General features: G+C 51.8%; 8 protein-coding genes across 8 annotated transcripts; 4 read left to right on the top strand and 4 right to left on the bottom strand.

Moving 5' to 3' along the window:
* Positions 1-462: 462 nt before the first annotated feature.
* AA0111_g6442 (hypothetical protein) lies at positions 463-2,919 on the bottom strand (the record flags this gene model as incomplete). Its single annotated transcript, XM_028652665.1, has 2 exons — positions 463-2,181; positions 2,233-2,919. The coding sequence occupies 2 exons, from the start codon at positions 2,917-2,919 to the stop codon at positions 463-465; spliced, it is 2,406 nt and encodes an 801-aa protein (XP_028506207.1).
* An 890-nt stretch (positions 2,920-3,809) lies between these two features.
* Positions 3,810-6,470, bottom strand: AA0111_g6441 (hypothetical protein; the record flags this gene model as incomplete). The annotated part of the gene is made up of 1 exon (XM_028652664.1): positions 3,810-6,470. One exon carries the CDS (start codon positions 6,468-6,470, stop codon positions 3,810-3,812), a length of 2,661 nt encoding a protein of 886 aa, XP_028506206.1.
* A 707-nt stretch (positions 6,471-7,177) lies between these two features.
* Positions 7,178-8,504, top strand: AA0111_g6440 (hypothetical protein; the record flags this gene model as incomplete). Its single annotated transcript, XM_028652663.1, has 2 exons — positions 7,178-7,970; positions 8,020-8,504. The coding sequence occupies 2 exons, from the start codon at positions 7,178-7,180 to the stop codon at positions 8,502-8,504; spliced, it is 1,278 nt and encodes a 425-aa protein (XP_028506205.1).
* Positions 8,505-9,208: 704 nt separating this feature from the next.
* AA0111_g6439 (hypothetical protein) lies at positions 9,209-10,895 on the top strand (the record flags this gene model as incomplete). Its single annotated transcript, XM_028652661.1, has 4 exons — positions 9,209-9,389; positions 9,444-9,547; positions 9,596-9,667; positions 9,717-10,895. 4 exons carry the CDS (start codon positions 9,209-9,211, stop codon positions 10,893-10,895), a joined length of 1,536 nt encoding a protein of 511 aa, XP_028506004.1.
* Positions 10,896-11,217: 322 nt separating this feature from the next.
* AA0111_g6438 (hypothetical protein) lies at positions 11,218-11,712 on the bottom strand (the record flags this gene model as incomplete). The annotated part of the gene is made up of 3 exons (XM_028652660.1): positions 11,218-11,380; positions 11,451-11,617; positions 11,683-11,712. 3 exons carry the CDS (start codon positions 11,710-11,712, stop codon positions 11,218-11,220), a joined length of 360 nt encoding a protein of 119 aa, XP_028506005.1.
* Positions 11,713-12,158: 446 nt separating this feature from the next.
* Positions 12,159-13,289, top strand: AA0111_g6437 (hypothetical protein; the record flags this gene model as incomplete). The annotated part of the gene is made up of 4 exons (XM_028652659.1): positions 12,159-12,257; positions 12,309-12,495; positions 12,548-13,052; positions 13,100-13,289. The coding sequence occupies 4 exons, from the start codon at positions 12,159-12,161 to the stop codon at positions 13,287-13,289; spliced, it is 981 nt and encodes a 326-aa protein (XP_028506242.1).
* Positions 13,290-13,791: 502 nt separating this feature from the next.
* Positions 13,792-15,359, top strand: AA0111_g6436 (Tubulin beta chain; the record flags this gene model as incomplete). Its single annotated transcript, XM_028652658.1, has 4 exons — positions 13,792-13,803; positions 13,858-13,944; positions 13,996-14,118; positions 14,175-15,359. The coding sequence occupies 4 exons, from the start codon at positions 13,792-13,794 to the stop codon at positions 15,357-15,359; spliced, it is 1,407 nt and encodes a 468-aa protein (XP_028506243.1).
* A 212-nt stretch (positions 15,360-15,571) lies between these two features.
* AA0111_g6435 (H(+)/Cl(-) exchange transporter 5) lies at positions 15,572-18,101 on the bottom strand (the record flags this gene model as incomplete). The annotated part of the gene is made up of 3 exons (XM_028652657.1): positions 15,572-16,288; positions 16,346-17,839; positions 17,895-18,101. The coding sequence occupies 3 exons, from the start codon at positions 18,099-18,101 to the stop codon at positions 15,572-15,574; spliced, it is 2,418 nt and encodes an 805-aa protein (XP_028506240.1).
* Positions 18,102-18,229: the final 128 nt, after the last annotated feature.

Raw genomic sequence — 18,229 nt, 5'->3', positions numbered from 1 at the left:
GCTTTCCAGAGACATGACTTGACAAACGGTCAGGCCCAATGTGTTGGGTGCGCAGATCTGTAGATTGGGTTTGCAGATCGTAGATTGGTTCTGGCAGCCCTACGTACGTGGAAGATGGGCTTGTTAGATTCTAGAGCTAAGAAGTACCTGCGCTGCCATGTGGAAAAAAACGTGTCCACATACACCGGAGTCCTATGACCCCGCCACCGCCGCTTCCCGGGTATCAATACACATAAGAGAAATTATCTATAATCCGATAGTCATGACCTCCTAAACAAAATACAGCACATCTGCCAAAGCAAAAGAAATGGTGGGATCGAAAGAAAGTAGGGAATGACCCGAAATTACACATGATATCGAGTAAGCTCGTGAAAGTGGAGACGAGACGCTAAACCGCTGCAGTCGAGTTAGACATTACCGTAAGTCGGGAGAAAGGAAAATCAAGAGAACGATTGCGGCGCATTAAAAGGACTGGTCGTCTTCAATGTCCTCGCCATTAAGTATTTTGCGGGCTTCATCAAGTCTTCGTCGCCATGCCTTGCGTTCGTATGCATCTCCATATGTGTGTTGCAGATTGGAGCAGACATTCTGGATGCTCGAGGCAAGCCCGTAGATGAGTTGTGTCTCTTCTTCGCTCAGTGCTACCCGTGGTTCGTCCCTGCTGCCTTCTGTGAGAATAGAGAATATCCTCGAGGTTTGAAGTCCGCTGGCAAGCTCTCCAGGTGAAGATGAGCCACGTGATAGTGATGATTGTGTTGGAGATGCGCCGTTGCCGCGTCGCATATTGATCGCCGAGTCGGAGCGTAGTGAGAGGAGGCCGTTCTGGGTGCCAGGGCGAGAGGGCACCCGATTTTGGCTTGACATTATCTGCTGGGAGAATTGATCCATATGCTCATTCTTATCGTCGTCGTCATCGTCGTCTTGTTCTTCTGCTGCAGTAGCAAACGTGGCGACAGTCGAGACCGAGTCGACGCTGGGGTTCCGTTGGTGGATAGAGACTCTCTTCTCAGCAATGCTCAGATCGTCAGTGGTCTGGACAGCTGTCACGGGTCGGGTCGTTTCGGTAGAAGTACCAGAACTGGTACTCGATCGGCGATCTTCTAGGCTGTAGGTTCCCATCGCACTGTGCAGGAAGAATGTCTCGTAATCGAATGCATCTATACGATCTTCGTGTCGTTCTGTTACAGGCATCTCATAAACAGCGTCCTCGTACACACTATCAGGGCCAGGTTCTTCATCATCTCCATTGACCGAGACGAAGTCAGACTCAGTCTCATCAGCATCGTCGTCGTCTTCAAATGCTGTTGATGCACCCGACTCCTCCTCAGCCTGGTCGTAGGGCTGAACGGAGTACGCGTTGGCCCCTTGACCTTGTTTGCTGAAGTGAGTAACGAGTTTCTCGCCGTGTTTCTGAGAGGTGGTGGTAGTGGCTGTCAACGGACGTTCTTGTTCTTCGTAGGGATCTGTCGTGATACCCAAGCCAGCGTTTGTTGTGTTCCCTGGATGCCATGTCTCGGAAGACGTGAAGGGGCTCGGTGCGCGTAGGCTTTGCATGCTTCGGCGTCGAAGATGGTCTTCTTGTGCCTTCAGCTTCAGACTGGAAATTCTACCCTTGAGGTCGTTCATCTGGTCACGAAGACCACTAGCTGCAGAAGTGGACCGATGTACCCTCGCGCCGTCTTCATCCTCTGGCAAAGTTTCCAGCGCAGTCGGGGATCTTGAACTTCTTGAGGCGGACCTTGCAGCATGCTCGCGGTCACTACTGCTCCATGTTGTACGAGGATTGCGAAGGTGCTCAACGCTTCGGGACTCCTTGATAGGAAAGCGTCCCTGACCGTAGCCTTCGGGCGACCATGGGCCGCTAGTGTGGCCAAACGCACTGGAAGATCGCTTGTTGGATGTAGTTCGGGTCAGGTACGAGTATGAGGGCGTGAATGGCAGTGGCACCGACGTCTCGCTCATACCCCGTGTGTGGCCGGGGCTACTGCCGTGAGGAGTGAGGAGAGACTGGCGATATGAATGGATGCGCGGAGGTATTGGTCCCATGCCCGCATACAATCGTCGGTCACGGTCGCGACTTGCCGCTATGTGTGAGGTCAAGTCGGAAGATTGGTTTCTCGAATTGAAGGTGGGCGAGACAACGAGTGATTCTCGTGCGCCGCGGAGGTTACCCTCCATTACCTGTCTCTGTTAGCGAACATCTAGTCTATCGTGGTGTGAAGAAGCGCATACATTCAGCCGCTTCTTCGCATTGGCCAAGATGATCTCTGCCCTCCTGCTGAGCGCGGCAGATGAGTACGGGTCGTCATCGTCGTCGCTGCCACTAGTACGGTCCTCGTGCCATCGCTCGTTGCCCATGCCGTCGCCAGCGTCGCTGTCCTGCATGGAGTGGTTGCGCTTTTCTTGCTCTTCAAGATCTACTCCGCTGTCCTCGAAGCTGTCGTGGCTATCGAACCCGGGCCACTGCTCAAAGTCTTCGCTGAAGATGGAACTTGAAGTAGGACTGATCTTGTGGTGGTCTTGCCCGTGCCAGTTGCCAGGTGAGTGGCTGTTCAGTGCATTCTGGATGGTGGGAGACGAAGCAAAAGCATCGTCACGGGCAAGCACATTCTTAGGAGTGGCCTCTGAGTCGGGCATGTTGCGCAGCGTGGAGCGCGAGGACTGTGCTGATAGGGACGGGGATTTTGTTTGTTGTGAAGCGCGGCGCCGGCCCTGGGGTGCGGAACTTAATCTGACTCGACTTGAGTTTGCCTGCTTGTAGAGGTCGGACGGCGACGGGGGACGCTCTGGAGAGGGAGTAGGCAAAGCCTCCTCGTGCTCAAAGTCGGTCGCAAAAGATGGTAGGATCATGCCCGCATCGCTGAGGGTTGGCGAGCGCTGTCCATGGGGCGCAGGACGGGAAGCTGCAGCGACAGCCATGGTTACCTGCAGTTGTCCAGTTGGGTCGGCTACCTTAGCTTGGCTGCAGTACTGAGCATGTTCGGGGCCTGAGGTTTGGCGACGCGATCACACTGTGTGATAGTGATACGACTGAGTCGGGAGCGGTGTCAAGGCAAGTAAATCAGGACTCGAGAAGTGAAAGACCGCGGGCGCGTGTCTCTGATTTTCATAATTTCAGCGTGATTAGGGCTTTAGACAGACGGCAGCATGGACCAGCCGGCAACTGGAGGCGTCTTTAGGGGCACAGGCTAAGGGCCGATTGTTGGTGATCCCCGGCAAATTGGCAGCGCGGCCACGGGGGCGCTGCAAGCTGATTTGCTGACTCTCATATCCGGCGTCGGCCTAAGTCGTCTACTGCAAGGGACGCCGGCTCTATATGCGCTATAACGGCGATCCCTGGTTCCTCATCGTACGGGTACCTGTCGCCTCACATACGATCACACGTTGGCATCGCGTTTCGGGGAATTGCATCTTGCCGAAAGAAACACTGTAGAACGATTCACGGACACGACAATGCACACGCAAAAGAATTCTTCTTTCGATCCATCGTTGCCTGGACCAGACATTATGCCCACACGCGTGCGTTGACCAGAGGCTTGTCCGCTTCAAGTAAGCATAGCTTGGACTTTATGGCGACACGGGAGCCTGAGCTAGGAGCACACACGGGGGCACATATCCGATTGCTATGCTATGCTGTCTCTTACTAATCACCAGGGGAATCATGAACCGTGTAACTACACTATGGTCTCGTACGCCTATGCAAATCCCAAGATGCTATGCACGCTGCCCAATACTCCGTTACATGCAAATCTATCGTACCTTCGCTAACGCAGGCACTAAAAGTATATAAGAAATTGTACGTCATCCCATCAGAAGCCATCGTCGTCGTCGTTCCATCCCAAAGCATCGTATATCGACGGCTCAACGGTATCATTGTCCACTGCAGCGAGTGCTGCGGGGGCGACTTCAGTTATTGGGGCAAACAAAGGTTTGGTAGGTGTAGCAAAAAGCGTAGGAAGTGCAAAGTCGGTGTCGTCATGAGGTGAACTACCTCGAGTTTTGACAGGTGTCTCAAACACGTGCGACTGCGCAAGATCTCTGCTGCCCAAAGAAGGTGCCGCCGCCTTCAATGGAGTTGCGAAGATCTTCCTCCGGACTGAATCCGTAGAGAAGGGTTGGCTGTTTGGTGCCTTGGACGGTGTCTCGGCAATGCCCGACTGCGCTAGATTTCGAGCCGTCGTGTGGCGGTGGCCCGTTGCCGGCACCATCGCAGCTGGTGGACGCACTCCTGAAGACGGCACGCAGAATCCGCTGGAAGAAGGCGCTTCCGCCCCGGGAGGCCTAACGAACGGGTCGTAGTGGTGGTGGGTCGGCGTCTGCTCAACCATATTCTTCGTTCTCTTGTTGACTCGGGGCGTTGCAGACACCTGGACTTCTTTTATGGTCTTCCTCACAGTAACTGTTGGCTTCCTCGACTTGTTGGGCAAGCCCAGCCCGCGTTGCTCGAGGTCGGCAACGTAGCCACCAGCAGCTAGTCCACGGTTGGGCTTCTTCAGCGCTAGTATAGCCTCCTGGAGATCTTCCTCGACTCGCTGCTTGTGCTTAATCTTAGCTGATGCAGCAGCCGACGGCTGGGCGAGATCGATTTGGCGGCCCTGCAAATGTCGGATCTGAGACATGGATTGCCGGGCGCTCTTAGACGGGCTCCGTCGAAAAGGTATGGCAGAAAGTGGGACCTCGCTACCCTCTCGTTTGATGCCGTCTAGAAGTGCCGAATCGGTGGCAGATCGGCTCAGCGAAGGTGTTGTTCGTTCAACAGTCCGTCCGGTATTGTCTGTCGCAACACGAGCTAACGAGCGTCGTGACTTCTTCACATCGGGTTCTTTCAAACTCCCGGATTTACGAGAGCTGAGTGGCGGTCTCGCTGCCTTTCGTTTGGTTGGCAAGCTATGTGTGGGTCCACCAAGCTTCTTGTTGACCATGAGCGCCTGCTCAGGTAGTCGATTGATGTAGAAGGGGATTATGACTTCGACGCAGAAACTGTGTAAGCGATCGCTGGAACCGTTTCTTCCAGATCCGTCGGAAGCATCCTGTCTTGATGGCTTTGTATCAAAGTCTAGTATGCCCATCTCTTCTGTAGCATGCCAAATGCAGAGTTTGTCAAGCAGCAAATCGAGCTGCAAGTTAATGTCGTCGAGTTTCTTCTTGCGCTTCTTCGGCTCGCTTTGAGTCTGAGTTCCGTCCGCAATAGAGTGTTGGTCTGGAGGTGGCTTGTGTGTGGAGAGTGCTTCTAGTGCGATAATTTCGAGCATGAGAATCAGTTGAGCAAGCGTCTCGCGGACCCGTAGATCTCCAATACGCCTCCTAATGCGCTGATCTAGGGTCTCTGTAGCCATGCTGTCGCCGCTTGGCAATTCTGACTGCCACCATTTCTTGACCAATGCCTCTTCTTGTGGATATATGCCCTCTCGACTGAGCTTCAGCTTTTTCTTTGACTTCTTGGGCTTGCTAGCAACTGCAGCGTGCTCGTCGTCTGAGTAGCTTCCGGGTGGTATCTCCTTGATCAATGATGGCAGTTTCTCGTGATATTTCTTTTCGCTGGCCTTGGGACTTAGCAACATAGTCTTCAAAAATGTAACGAGTTCATGCGTTGCTGGAGCTCCTTCCTCTGCTGACGTGAATGTGTTCCGTATCCGAGTGATTGGACCCTTCACCAGGTATGCAAGTGAGGTCTTGGACATGTAAACTGCGTCCAAGTAATATTGAACCAATAGGTCAAGTTGCTCTTGTGGCGATGGTGCGTCGGGCATAAGCTCTAGAGGGTGTTCGGTAGGAACCATGTCCAAATGCTCGATCCCCGAAGCTTCAATAGTCATTTCAGGCTGTTGAACTTGTTCGATCGTCATCTCTTGTCGTGCTTTCGGTCGTATCATTGTCATCTGCGCTCGTTTCGCTGGTAATTCTACAGCGTGCGTCTCCACCGCGGCTTGATGCCACCATTTCCGTTGCCCAGCCGTATCCGCCTGCGTCTTCGGGCGAGCTGGCAGCACTTTGAGATTCGTAGGATTCCATAAGTCCGTAACGTCTTTCTCCTTGAGCCAGCTGGCAAGCCTACATATACTATAGACGCGGGGTTGTACCCGCTCTATTGCGTATAATGTATTCTTCGCCTCGAGCCGTGCAACGAGTATCCTGGGGCCTGCATGATCTTGTTTTGTATCGGTCTCGTGTTCCAGGATGTCGATTTGGGCAGCGAAGAGGCTATTTGGGGTGACGTTGTCATCGGTGGAAAGGTCGAGGAAGGTCAAAGGCAGCTGAGAACGCCCGATTACTCGCACGGGTCTGAATGTAACGGGCTTGTTGTTGTATGGCGATTCGGAATGAGCCCTGATCGTGAAGGGCTCGTTAAAGGTTCCCAGTCCACAGAGAGAGTCTCTCATCTGCTTCGAGGGCAGTTGGGCCTTGGATTCGTCAAGTTTGGCAGCAAGTCGTAAAAGTTGAGTTGGCGTATCGGAGGCTGAGCGTAACATCGTCTTCGTTTGCAATGCGTACGTAGACATCGGAACTGCGCATGGCTGTCGGTGTTGTCTGATGTGAGTGTTGACGGCGCTTTCCCTAACAGACGCGTTTCGGCAGTCGCGAAATCACGAAGGGTCGTGCGTCCACTCCTTCCGCGCGACAACGTCATCCCCGCACCATCATCTCGATCGATCAGCCCGCGACTAGTGTCAGGGCGATCAAAGTGTCATCTCATCGGAATACTCTGTTTTAGGCTGTTGTCTGTTTGGACTAAGAATTGCTTGCGGATCATGAGCAAACAACTCGATCGCACCACCCTACCACACAGGGTAAGCTTTCGATATATGTTGCAATTGATTCATGATCATCGGGCTTCCTCGTGTGTTCGCCGCATGCAGCCTATATTACCTCCGAAATACCCCTCTTTATCATCAAGGGCTACATGGGCTTTATCATGTTTGTACTCGATCAACAGCCAATAGACTTGGGACTAATGCGGAGGTCATGGATATCCTCTGGCCCCTCAAGAGACTCGTGTAGTAATCTTGGAAACATTTGAAATTACCACCAAAGCTCTTCATCTTTACTCACCTTACAAGACCAGTTCTCATCCATAAATAGCAAGGCTCGACGAACGGCGTTGCGATATAAATTTACCGAGCACAATCTTAACAATTATCTTGCCGTCGGCGGAAGGGTTGCCTCTATATCCTCCAGAATGAGGTTCATTGTCCTTGGTATACTGGGGATTGTTCCCAAGTCATTGGGGTCAAGCTACTTTGAGACACCATCAGATGTTTATCGTCCTTTCGACCCTGGATACACCATCGGCGCCTACCCCCAGGACTTTACACTTGTGGGATCATCCCTAGAACCTATTCACGATTCTCAAAAGCCTTCCACGGGCCTAGCTGTCGACTCCTCTCATAACCTCTACCTAACTTATCCTCGCAACTCTGGACAAACACCAAATAACGTGGTGCTTTGCACGTCTTACAATGACGAGGTACCATGGCCCAATGCAGGCATGCAGAACTGTACTGTTGGTCAAGATCCCAGAACCTGCTTCATCAATGTCCAAAACATCGTTCTAGACAACCGGGGAAGGCTGTGGGTGGTGGATAGCGGGATTCCAGCTAACGCTAGCCCAGACACAAATGCGCTATTTGGAGGCGCAAAACTGATGAGCTTCAACGAGACGACGGGAGAGCACCTCCGGACCTATGTGATTCCCCAAGATCTTTTGTCGCATAGGATGAATATGAACGATATGCGTGTCAACACGACTGCAGGTGGAAGAGACGGGTATGCTTTTGTTACAGATGCTAGCAAGAATAGCTCATTATTGGCAGTGGATCTCGAAAATGGCAGTGCAGTACGCAGACTGTTCAACAGGAGCGTTGTCCGGGCAGACGAGAACTATGTTGGGTCATATGGCGGCGAGCTCATATACACTTGGAACGGCACTCAAAAGAGTCATCTCACTACGGCCGCCGATGGCATCGCGTTGGGTAGGTGATGTTAAGCTAATGTACGCTCATATTGCTGACCATATCATAGCATCTGGCAACTTCTATTGGGGCGTCCTGGCTTCCCGGCGCTTCTACTACATCTCTCAGGAGATTCTTGTCAACCAGAATCTCACAGACGAAGAGGTCCTTGCTGCCGTGCAAGACCCGGGTCAATGTGGTTCAGAACAAGCTGGCTTCACCGCTGACGACCGAGGCCGAGTGTATATCGCAGCGAGCGAACAGAACGCTATATACTATGTCGACACACTAGAAAGTGAAACCAATATGACAGTCAATGGTAACTTAACTGGGGGGTCCGGTCTTATCCCACCAGAGGACTACGTGGTGAAGACGTTGGTGAGGAACGCGATGATTCAACATGCCGATTCCATGGCCATCTTGGACGGTTGGCTGTACTTTAACACAAATCAGCTTACGTTGGGTCCTGGATTCCAATACGATAATACAGACAAGAGGAGAGGCCCATTCCGTAGCTTTAGATTATGGATCGGACGGGGGCCAGCGGTGGCATAGTATTGTATGTCCGTACGAAGAAGCTTGTTTGCTGAGCGATCCTCTGAATCCAAAAACCTATCTCAAAGATACACATCGTTGTTTCCTAAACAGAGTTGCAGCGCAGATTACTATGCAAGTCTTCAGGGTACATTCTATCCTACGAGGATACAATTCACGAAAAATAAGCTTCGAGGTATCTGGAAGGGTGGACTGGTATGAGCTTCTTTTCGTCTTGCTTTGTGTCGAGAAGCCTCTCAATCGCATGAAAACAAAGCTTTCACTAGCTGCTTCTTGATGTTTTCTGCTTCATATGTCGTAACGCCAATGAAGTCATTGAACACTAGAATGACTCTAGCTATCATGGTGCACCTGTATCATCACGGCACAAGCACTATTGCCTCGTCGTTGGAGAGTCGTAAAGCAGAGAAGAAAATACCCGATGGCATAGATTTTTATATTCGGACACATCTGTAACAACATCGTGTGATTTTCTGGCATGACACTAGGATGCCGTTGTACCCACGGGATTGTGAAAACAGACCCCTGTTTCCTTAACCCGCGATCCGCTATACCGGAAAACCTCTAGCGGCTTACCCCAGCTTCCACTTGTGTCATCGGCTGCGGTAACTGTCGGCTTTAGTACTTCACAATATCACACCTCGGCGGCAGTACATGAATATGTTTCTTTCACACAAAGAATCTGCAAACATATTACGCCCACCATGAAGTCCTTCGCAAGCCGAGAAGCATCCCGCGTATTCTCACGATCAAACCTTGTCCATCGCGCGTCAATTACCGTACCGAGGAATGCAAACACTCGCATACAAGAGCAAAGAAGAGGGTTCCGGGGGACGAGACGACTATTGGTAGTCAAACCGTACCTGCTGGCAGATATTGGAGAAGGTCAGTAGGCGAATGAGAGGTATCGGCGGTGCAGGCTAATCATGCTGTGCATAGGTATTACCGAATGCCAGGTTATCCAATGGTTCGTACAGCCCGGCGCGCGCGTGGAGCAATTCGACCCGATCTGCGAGGTACAATCGGATAAAGCATCTGTCGAGGTATATGTCATTTGAGATACAAAGATGACGTTGGCTAATCGCAGCCAGATCACCTCGCGGTTCGATGGCGTTATCAAGAAGCTGTACTATGAAGCGGATGACATGGCTAAGGTTGGAAAGGTAAGCGTACACTTGGAGATTCTTGCAGATGACGAGCTGACAGCAGAAGCCTTTGGTAGACATCGACATTCAAAGCGAGATCTCCGCAGCCGACGAAGCCCTACTCAACGGAGGATCAGGCAAACAAGACGACGAGGTCCTGCTTACTGGGGGCGGAGGTACCAAAACAGACCAGAGTACGCTTGAGCATGCAAAGCCAGAAGAGCAGGAGATTGAGCTTGGGAGGAACGATACCAAAGCTGCGACTGGCGATCTGGCTCTCTCAGATCAAAGCACCACTCTACCATCTGAACCATCGACAACACAAAGACAACCGGGAAAACATGCATCGCTCGCCACGCCAGCAGTAAGACACATGGTCAAAGAACACAAGCTAAAGATTGAGGACATAGAGGGTACAGGAAGGGAAGGACGCGTACTTAAAGACGATGTACAACGGCATATCGAAGCAATGAAGCAAGCGACAACCGTACCATCGACAAGTTCAATACCAGCGCCCGCTCCCACGCAACAAATGGAGGATCAAGTCAAGCCATTGACCCCAGTTCAGTCTGGCATGTTCAAACAGATGACCAAATCTCTATCCATTCCTCACTTCCTGTACACCGATGCGATAGACTTCAGCTCATTGACGTCCCTGCGCAAAAAGTATAATGCAGGCCGTGAGAAGCCAGAGCGGATAACACCGCTGCCGATCATTATCAAGGCCGTGTCGCTCACGCTTCAACGATTCCCGTTACTCAACTCGCACTTGGATACAAATACGAACCCGAACAAGCCACAGATTGTGCTCAAGGGAAGCCACAACATCGGTGTAGCAGTAGACTCACCTGCTGGGCTGCTCGTACCCGTCATTAAGAATGTACAAAACCACAGTATCGCCTCGCTAGCCCAGGAAATTCAACGCCTCAGCTCCCTGGCACGCGCTGGCAAGCTCTCGTCTGCTGATCTCACTGGCGCAACTTTCACAGTCAGTAATATTGGTAGCATAGGCGGTGGCACTGTGGCACCTGTCATCGTGGGACCACAGGTTGGTATTTTAGGTATCGGGAAAGCGAGGGTAGTGCCAGCCTTTGGGCACAATGATGAGCTGATCAAGAGGGAGGAGTGTGTGTTTAGCTGGAGTGCTGATCATAGGGTTGTTGACGGAGCGTATGTTGCGAGGGCGGCAGAGGAGGTGAGGAAGTGCTTGGAGGGTGTTGAAGAGATGCTCGTCAGAATGCGATGAATGTCTTCAAATAGCACAAGCTTATCAAAAATGACAAAGATACAATATTCTACATGACACTGCATTATTTGGGCAGTCCTCCAGTGTCTTGATTCTTGATATTTGATGTACTGTGATCAGCATGGAAGACTCAGGACAGCCGTCCAACCTGCCATTGAACTACGCATGGTCTTCTGCTAGCATCTATCCCATAGCGGCTCGAACAATGGTACTTGGTGCTCAGCAGTAATAGCAGAACTGCTAATATGTTCTTTCTAGCTCATGAAACTCCCTCGTACTCTCATGTTCGTTCATCCCCTATACCAAAGTACACGTAGCATATTCAAGCAGCGCCCTTGAGCACCTGCTCGAGGCTGTTCTTGCTGTTCGTGTACGTCTTCTCTAGATAATCCTCCTTCTTATCCAAGTTGGACATCTCCTTGTTCAATGCCTCACTCTCACTCTCGAGTCTCTTCTGTACATCAGGGATAGGCGTACAGACAAACCTATTCATCACGAGTCAGTCTCTTCAGTGAATCTCTTGCCTCCCCCGCAATTGCGAGGCGAATAACTTACATCTTTCCAACACCCTCGTACACCTTGGTCTGCGCAGGCAATGACGAGACCTCTGACGAGGTAAGCTGAAGCATACGGCCCTCTCGTGTCCTGGCGGCTTTTTGTTGTTTGACGATGACGAGTTGTTGCTCAGCGAAGGCCTTCTTTTGACTGATCTCTTGCAGGACCTAGATTTTCGTTATCAGAACCCAAGCTCTTTCCTCGATTTCAACCATGCGCCATTATCACGCACCTTCTGCAAAGCCTCGTTTGACATGGACATGGTGGCGGGATTCCTCTCGAAAGCTGAAGATGCTCGCACGTCTCGTAAGAGTGGCCAGCTGCGCTGCGCTCTCAAGCTTTCTCGGTTCGGCAGTTGTGAGGGACCCTGAGAGGACGTGATTGGCTAGCAGATTTACACCGAAAACAGAACCGCCGCTGCTGGCAAACCGTTCCCCCCGTGTGCTAGACGTGTAGTTCAATAGTCGCAGTAACTGCACTGGGGCTGCCCTTTCGCAGGTGCACCCTTGGGGTGCGTGGCGCGGTAGGTGACAGCTGTGACAGCCTGTCGCTAAAGCATGGACCTTTCTTTGCGCTGATTGTCGCTCTCCAGTCTTTCCTTCCGCAAAGTCCGGAACTAGGTACAAGCTTGATATCGTGTTCGAACATCTGCAATTCCCTGTCTTCGTCTTGTTTCCCTTTCCGCTTTACAGTTTGAGTAGAGACAGAATGGCTGCGTTCCTTTCTCGTCTACCTTCGATACCGTATCCGCCCGAACAGGATGGATGGTTCTCTCCAGTCACATCTACCCTCGACTGGTGTGAAGAGGTTTGCTAGCAAAATCGCCCTATTGCGAAGGCAGCGGCTAACGCTGAGAAGAACTATGTAGTGACACAGTACTCGGCAGAAATTATCAACACACTCACGAATCTTCTGTTCATGTACCTGGCAGCCAAAGGTATACGCAACTGCTTAAAGAATGGACATGACACAGTTTTCCTCGTGGCATTCATTGGCTACTTGCTCGTTGGGACTGGAAGCTTCCTCTTTCACGCGACACTGAAATGTATGTTTGCCGCTGAACAAGTCTTCAACATGCAGTATCTGATACGTCCTAGATCCCATGCAGCTTGTAGATGAGCTCTCGATGATCTACACAACGTGTTTGATGAATTTTGCAACATTTTCGTATGGAAAGTCACGGCTTTACTCTACTGTTCTTGCGGTTGGACTGGTGTCTCTCGCCGTCTTCATTACGCTATATTACCATTACCTCCAGGATCCAACCTTCCATCAAAACGCCTACGCGCTCCTCACAGCAATCGTGCTGTTTCGGGCCATTTATGTAATGGAGGTGAATATCCGCCCGCGCTTCCGGTCCAAGGAGAGGGAAGCTGCGAACCCGCGTCCGCATAGAGGTGTGAAGGCGGTTCAAGAAAGGGAGGACGTGCGGGACCAGGAGATTCTCAGTACCATGTGGAAGATGATTACATTTGGTCTAAGCATCTTCTTGGGTGGTTTCGCAGTCTGGAGTCTCGATAACGAGTACTGCTCGAAGTTGATCAAGTGGAGGAGGGAGATTGGTATGCCCTGGGGCTTCGTACTGGAGGGTCATGGGTGGTGGTGAGTACTGCACGTATCCGCGAGACGACGAAAGCTTATCACATTAGGCATCTCATGACGGGAACCGGAGCCTACTACTACATCGTGTGGGGTGTGTGGCTTCGACATTGCCTTAACTACAGACAAGACGAGTACGAGCTGGACTGGCCCAACTTCTGGACGATGCCGCAGGTTATTAAGCGACAAGAAGCGTTGAATAGAGGTCATGTGAATGGCTCTACGAAGAAGGAGCTGTAAGCGGTGACGGTGAATCATGTATGCTATGGGGTTTTATGCATGTGCTTGCAAGATCAGCGTTGTGTGGTATTCCGCTGCTTCGAGCATGCAGAGAGTAGAATTTTACAGGGGTTAGCCGGGATGGAAGGAACACCTGGGCAGCTGCCTTCAGTGGTAGCCATAGCACAAGAAGAAGCAACGACTACCACAGCATATCGCAAAGCAATAGAAGCATCTGATGGAAACACTCAATGCCAACATTTGTGCCATGCTAGTGCGGTATATCTCCATGACTAGCTCTTCCTGTCGAACAGGCACCAGCTTTGGTCGCGCGCGTTGTTAGTAAATAGCCTTAGCGCCGACGGGCCCGTGCAGACGACCCACAGAGATCTTTAACGCACTCACCGCTTCTGCTCCTCTTGCTCTCCACACCAGCACCACCAGCACCGTCGACCAGCCATAACCCAGCTCGCCGCACTTTCTCCTCAGCACTTCCCATTAACCTCATCCCCCAACCGCCAACATGCGTGAGATTGTATGTATCGCCTGGAGTCAAACGTCCCTGTGGCGCGTCCTGCCCCGCGCCTAGATATCATTCAGGGACAAGCGCGAACAACAGAGAACAACAGCTAACAACTCTTCTGTGCAACAGGTTCACCTCCAGACCGGTCAATGCGTAAGCTCTTCTCTCCTCAAACATCCAGACGACAGCTAATAGTGTTTTCAGGGTAACCAAATCGGTGCTGCCTTTTGGCAGACCATCTCCGGCGAGCATGGCCTCGACGGCTCTGGTGTCTACAACGGCACTTCAGACCTCCAGTTGGAGCGCATGAACGTCTACTTCAACGAAGTACGTCACTCGATATTCCATACGGCAGATAAAAGGCCAATACTGATCTATAGCAGGCGTCCAACAACAAGTTCGTGCCCCGTGCCGTCCTCGTCGATCTCGAGCCCGGTACCATGGATGCCGTCCGCGCTGGTCCCTTCGGCCAGCTGTTCCGCCCCGACAACTTCGTCTTCGGCCAGTCTGGTGCTGGTAACAACTGGGCAAAGGGTCATTACACCGAGGGTGCCGAGCTGGTCGACCAGGTCCTCGATGTCGTGCGCCGCGAGGCCGAGGGCTGCGACTGCCTCCAGGGTTTCCAGATCACCCACTCCCTCGGAGGTGGTACTGGTGCCGGTATGGGTACGCTTCTCATCTCCAAGATCCGTGAGGAGTTCCCCGACCGCATGATGGCCACCTACTCCGTTGTGCCTTCCCCCAAGGTCTCCGACACCGTCGTCGAGCCCTACAACGCCACACTCTCCATCCACCAGCTGGTTGAGAACTCAGACGAGACCTTCTGCATTGACAACGAGGCTCTCTACGACATCTGCATGAGGACTCTCAAGCTGAACAACCCCTCCTACGGCGACCTGAACCACCTCGTTTCCGCCGTCATGTCGGGTGTCACTACCTGCCTGCGTTTCCCCGGTCAGCTCAACTCTGACCTGAGGAAGTTGGCCGTCAACATGGTTCCCTTCCCCCGTCTCCACTTCTTCATGGTCGGATTCGCTCCCCTCACCAGCCGCGGTGCCCACTCCTTCCGCGCCGTCACCGTTCCCGAGCTCACCCAGCAGATGTTCGACCCCAAGAACATGATGGCTGCTTCCGATTTCCGCAACGGTCGCTACCTGACCTGCTCTGCCTACTTCCGTGGTAAGGTCTCCATGAAGGAGGTCGAGGACCAGATGCGCAACGTCCAGAACAAGAACTCCTCATACTTCGTTGAGTGGATCCCCAACAACGTCCAGACCGCCCTCTGCTCCATCCCTCCCCGCGGCCTGAAGATGTCCTCTACCTTCGTCGGTAACTCCACCTCCATCCAGGAGCTGTTCAAGCGTGTCGGCGACCAGTTCACTGCCATGTTCAGGCGCAAGGCTTTCTTGCACTGGTACACTGGTGAGGGTATGGACGAGATGGAGTTCACTGAGGCTGAGTCCAACATGAACGACTTGGTTTCCGAGTACCAGCAATACCAGGAGGCTTCCGTCTCCGAGGGTGAGGACGAGTACGACGAGGAGGCTCCTCTTGAGGCTGAGGAATAAGCTGGTCACGGCCGTTGACCTGCTGGGCTTGGCTGTTGGAAACTTTCACGCGTGGACACAACGTTGTAATTCAATTCGTACTTTGAGCGATTCGGTCATGGCTTGACAAGCATGACAAGCGACTCAACTTCTTGTTAGCGAAAAGATGCTATAATCAAATATTGTCCACAAACTTGGTGCATTTTGTTTGCCTGCTGATGGCTGTGTCTACCTCACCTGTCTTTCTTTCCGTGTTCTCTCAAATGTTCAAGGTACCCTACTAGTCGTTTCTTAATCACTACGCCCACCAGTCGTCCCGTTCCTTCCTCGGTGACCATCAGGTATCTCAATCCTAGCTTGGCAAACATCTCGACGGCATACTCCAAGGGCGCTTTCGCACAGATAGTCAGTGGCGTTCGGTCCACAAAGGGCGTTAGATCCATCTCCAAGCTTGTTGGACTTGTTGGATCGTCAATCTCCTGGCCCAATAATCTAACCTGGACGTCCTCTTGGGTCGACACGAGCGCACTGGGGACAAGTTTCGTCAACCCAAATTCCAGCTCCGACTGTGAAATGTAACCCTGCAACACTTCCACACCCTCACCACCGCTGTTCCTCTGCACAAGAACGAGACCCGCATCCATAAGTCCCCTCTCCCTCAGCGCATGTAGCTTTTCTTTGAGCAAGTCCAACGCTACTTTGTTGCTGGCAGGAACCAAGACAGTAATATCGGACATGGTGCGTTGAGGCGGAATAAGGGCCTCGACGCAAGCTTTGTGTTGCCGGACGATTGATAGAGCGACATCTGGGTCTAAGAAGGGGTGGGAAAGAAGTGTTTGAGCGAGATCATATACACCTTCTGTTGAGATGGCGTCTGCAGTCCATTTTGCGACTAGGATGGCGAGCATGGAGGGAACAGTGTAGGAAAGTTGGCCGGTTAGTTCAAACATCTATCATAGTGTTAATAGAGGGCGGGAAGAGAAAGAGGGAGTAATGGGAACACTTACGATAACAGCAAGTGAAATCGTCATACGTGATACTCCAGCCAGAAATGCGGCAGCGCCAACCATGGCGAAGATACCTGGGCTTATCGAACCGATTGTTTGACCAACTAGCCGCCCGAAAAAAGCCCCAGCATCCAGCGCGGGGATGATGACGCCAGAGGGAACTTTGGTGCCGAACGTTATGGTAGTTAGAACGAGTTTGGCAAGAGTACCGTACGTTAGCCAAGCCACAAACTTCCAATTCGTCTTTCCATCTCCCACTATATCAGTACTTTCATTCCGACAGACCCAAGACGCCCTTGAAGCGTCATCACCGCAATCCACAAGCAGATTTTTGATGATGACATCTCCGGGTTCCCTCGTTAGTGGGTTAGGGTACTGAAGAAGCGCAGTCGCAAACACGACCAATGCAACCTCTAGCACAGGATACCGTTTGATAAGCCCAAAGCTTCTAAACCACTTCGACCACAGGAAGTTGAACTTGCAGAAGAGACCACCAAAAACACCACCCGCTACGCCCAGCAACACGAAAACGAGGTAGTGAATAGCCTGATACTCAGTCCCGAAATTGGACTCAAAAAGAACTAATTTACCCGTTCCCGTAGGATTGAGTTCTTTGAGTACCATAGCCGCCGTAAGACTACATAAAAATGCTCTCCACAGCACCTTCCTTGGGAAATACGTCGATATTTCCTCGTAGGAGAAAAGCACTCCGCCAATCGGTGCGCCAAAGGCAACCGAAAGGCCAGAACTGCAGGCTGCACTGAGCAATTCTCGCATCTTACGTCCGTTGTCCCGGTATTTTGGAATCAACCGGCCGACTAAGTAACCCACACAGGTAGAGATGTGGACAAAGGGACCTTCTTTTCCTAGACACATACCAGTCGATACGGCAAAGATAGCGCCGAAGGCTTTGACGGTGAGAACGCGGAGGGAGAGAAAGGATGGGATAGAAAAACCGGATAGGATTGTTTTTATTTCAGGGATGCCGGATCCGGAGGCCATGTACATAACTTTGCCGCTGGGAGCTGTTGTGGGGGTTACTGGGATATCGTTGTCATGGCCATTGGATTTTGTGGTCGAGCCTGGCGTGTCTGAAGCAGATGGAAGTGCAGTCTTGGTCAACATAGTCGCGCCTGAACTGATGATACCGAAAACCAATGCCATAGCCAGGTAGATGGCGAAACCAGACGCATAGTCGTCTGTCCATTCATGCCAATTCTCACATTCATCAACATTACTCGTACGAAAAAGGGCCCTTGCTTTCCTCTGAGAACAGCAAGCTTCGCGGTTCCGGAATCCATGGCCAGAGCAATATCCGACTTTCCAGTCCGAAACAGTAGCCACGGCGATGTCGACAAGAAAAGCAACGCACGCAGTAAGTGTGCCGATGATAATGACAGCGATCCATCCTGAGCAGGCGTCGAAGAGAGCCAGAGCCTTGTAGCGGATACCGCGTCGGGATTGGATGTGACGAAAGCGGTACGAGTCTTTTACCTGTTTTTCACATCAGCATACTTCTGCGGTTTTGGTGAATGGAAGATGCCAGTACCAAATCGTGTAACCAGTCGATTGTAGTATAATCGTTGTATGGTAATCGTTCTCCAACCGTACTACCTGCTAACTGCTGTTCTTCCTTTGTTACAGTGGACGCGATGACCGATGAAGCCTCCTCATCTTGCGCGTGTTGGAGCTGTGATAATCGGCTCTGGTGGAGTAGAGGTGTACGCTCGTGTCCGTTCTCTTGATCAGATGCCATGTCTAGTCGTCCAGGACTGAGGTCAAGGATGGTGGTTCAAGGCAGCATGATGTAGCGTACTCAAGGTACATATCGAAATCAACGTGGCTTGCCCAATGACGCATGTAAGCATATCTAAAACGCAAGCT

The sequence above is a fragment of the Alternaria arborescens genome (genome assembly GCF_004154835.1).
Source record: "Alternaria arborescens strain FERA 675 chromosome Unknown contig_13, whole genome shotgun sequence".
NCBI lineage: Eukaryota > Fungi > Ascomycota > Dothideomycetes > Pleosporales > Pleosporaceae > Alternaria > Alternaria arborescens.
Note: the sequence above shows the minus strand (reverse complement) of the source record. Positions and strands in the feature narration are given on the sequence as shown.